The 2,874-nt window shown below is 49.2% G+C and overlaps 1 protein-coding gene across 1 annotated transcript; it reads right to left on the bottom strand.

Moving 5' to 3' along the window:
• Nucleotides 1-895: 895 nt before the first annotated feature.
• Nucleotides 896-2,522, bottom strand: DFJ58DRAFT_673655 (uncharacterized protein; the record flags this gene model as incomplete). The annotated part of the gene is made up of 6 exons (XM_041383072.1): nucleotides 896-1,036; nucleotides 1,110-1,437; nucleotides 1,519-1,722; nucleotides 1,768-1,866; nucleotides 1,927-2,130; nucleotides 2,188-2,522. Coding segments are annotated over 6 exons (1,311 nt in total), but the record flags the coding sequence as incomplete, so codon positions are not given.
• Nucleotides 2,523-2,874: the final 352 nt, after the last annotated feature.

A 2,874-nucleotide genomic window follows, 5' to 3' on the forward strand; every position in this document is an offset into this window, starting at 1 on the left:
TCGATGTTTCTTGTCAAATGGTACAAGAAGCAGACATGAATTAGTGGCCGAACAAGCAGGTAGTAAGGTAGAGACAGTAGTGTAGTATGGAATGTAAAAGTGAGGGAAGGACATCGCTCAAGGTCACTTGGTGTGAGAGACACGTTCCCTGCAGTGCGCGCTTTGTTCATGGCCTTTAACAATTGTGTGTGCCCCAGTTCAGCCTCCGGATAAGCTGCGAGGAAGCGTGCCTCGTTTGAGTCATACCTGGAGCCAAAACAAAGAGTGAGCGTGCCAGCAGAGCGAGCATCAGCATTGACTTACTGATTGATGAATTCCAATGTGATGGTTGCCCTCTGGTGATACTTTGATGCAAACTGTCGATTGGCACCTTGGTACCACTCCCTTGGCCAATCCTGAGCGGTGTTGTCAGTCCTTGGTCAGGATCACTGACAAGCCAATGTGTGACAATGTCCTTCCAGGACTTGGTCTTTGGGTTGGTAGTGCCGTTTGGATGCAAGACGGGCACTCGCGGAATCACAGGCCAGGTGTAGGGAGTTGCCGTGGAAGTGATGCGGGCTGATGGTGATGACGCCCTTGACATGGTGGAATGTGAGGGGTAGCGATTTTGCTGGCAACAGGCCAAGATAGTATGAGCGGCTGCGCACTGACAGCTGTGATACTCACTCCTCCAACAGGTGGAGCATAAGATGGACTCAGAGTTTCTGTGCAGGCGAGTCAGATACAACCAGAGATCGTGAGGAATCAGGATGCTGTAGAGCGATTGCTGTGGTGCAGGCAGCCTGCACAACTACGTTTGTTAGGCGAAGCGCAATGAGTTATTGACCGAACTGCATGTCATTGCACAGGCCATTGACGTCTGCTGCGACGGATTGCATGGACCACGCGAAGTTCTTCAGTGGACCACCGGCCTTGCAAGAGCGTGTTCACCGGCGAGGGAGACATCGGCACCATGGGAGATGGGGGCAAGAGCATCACTGTAGTCAGTTTCATATGCATGTAGTTCATCGAGGAGGTAGCAAACAAGTGTATCACGCTTTGAGTTAAAAGAAAACAGATATAAAAAATGTGTCAGTCAAATGTCAGTCTTAAGAACATGAAGCACATACATGCTCCCCATCAGCCCATCCACCCCACCAGCGGACTTTAGCAAGTGTCCATCGTTGGCCTACAGGAGCGAACATAAACCAGTACTGTGCGCCTCCACAACGAAAGCAGTGAGTTGAGAAGTTACCAAGGATGCCAGCACCGGCAGTTGACTCATTGATCCATTTTTGTACAGTATCGTGAGAGATTGGCTGTCCGGGGTGGACAACACTGTTTGCACCCATCACAGGGAATAGGAAGTCGTTTGGGTGAAGGGTCCATCCATAGTGAAAAAATTCAAGCCACTTGATCCACACTAACATCCAGAAAGAAATTGTCGCAGGCCAGCATCTCAGGACGCGGATATATCTTGTAGTGATTTGCTGGTGATATCGTTTAGTCATGTGCTGCTGGCTTTGAATTGATGCACACAACTTACACCTCAGATCTACTTCCCACTGGCCCTTGTCGACTTTCTTTTGCCATCCCTTCCGGTTTGAGAGGAAGATCTCAAAGTCAGATGCACGGTCACTCATAGTCAGCGTCTCATTTGCGAGGTATGATTTCAGCACACCGTCCAACATCGTCACATCAAGCGTGATGTCCTTTCGCTGCAACTTAATGAGCTCGAAACACCTGTGGATATGGTAAGTCAGATCATGCACTCTGAGTCACATTGACAAGTCGCACCTTGTCCATAGTGTCCATCCACTGGCCGCAAGTGCGATCTGTTCAAGATGTTGGGTGAGTTGTTTCCTTGTTTCAAGTCCAGATGCAGATCTGAAGGCTGAGCACCGCTCATTGTTTTCTCAATCATGCGTAGGGCAATCTCCAGTGGACACGCAGCCTGATGCCATCGGAGCACTCGATCCATGTAATCCTTTGTCATTGCCATCGAGTGAGTGCGATCTCCGCCCCTCCGCACTAGCCTTATGCTTGATGGACGACAGCACGTCGTAAACATCTGCAGAATCAGCAGGGTTTCCTTCCCAACGCCATCTCGCCTCATCAAAGTGCCATTTGCCGCGATAGGTGTCACCATCCCTGGAATGAGCAGGTCAGTGTTTGAGTACTTTTCTGAATCATGAATGCGACACCCACGACAGGTCCCACATCTTCTTAAATGCTGAATGGATGCTCTCAACGGTAGTTTTACTTAGATTCTCATGGAACCCTTTCAGGGACATGAAAAGTGCAAGTGCTTTGTGTGAGCATCTGTTCGGTATCCGGTCAAACACATCTTTGAAGGCAGGGTCATCATGCGCATCATTGTCGCTGTGCATGTCAAAACTTGCAGGTGATGACGGCATTGGAATGAGTAAGTCGTCTGATGCAATGTCACGTCTCTCCGATTCGCTAACGGCTGGTGTTTTGAAGTAACTTGCCAGCCACTGTCGTCCTCGCCGAACGTGACCAGCATAGTTGGCCCTGGTGTTGTTTGGCCTGTAGGTGAGTTTCTATCCCAAGGTCCTTACACTTCTGGACGTCTGCTAAGGCCGCTTTTGGGGTAGCCGATCCTTTCTTCCGTGCCGCCTTCTTTTGAGTACAATTCGGTGACTGGGGGGCTTTCGCTGAACTCTTGCTCAGTCGCACCATGATTTTCGAAAATGAACAAGTGAGTGGTTGTTGGAGCTATTTCCAGGAAATAGTTTGCAATTTCGGAGCAGGGATCATGCATGTCAGGGGCCTCTAACTACTTTAATGTCATTTCGTATTTCACACAATTCAGTTTGCAGGAGTGATACGGTTCAATGTTATTCATTATGCGCATGGTTGTTTCTATCATAC

Source organism: Suillus subalutaceus, assembly GCF_016647625.1.
Source record: "Suillus subalutaceus strain FC151 chromosome Unknown DFJ58scaffold_839, whole genome shotgun sequence".
Lineage (NCBI taxonomy): Eukaryota > Fungi > Basidiomycota > Agaricomycetes > Boletales > Suillaceae > Suillus > Suillus subalutaceus.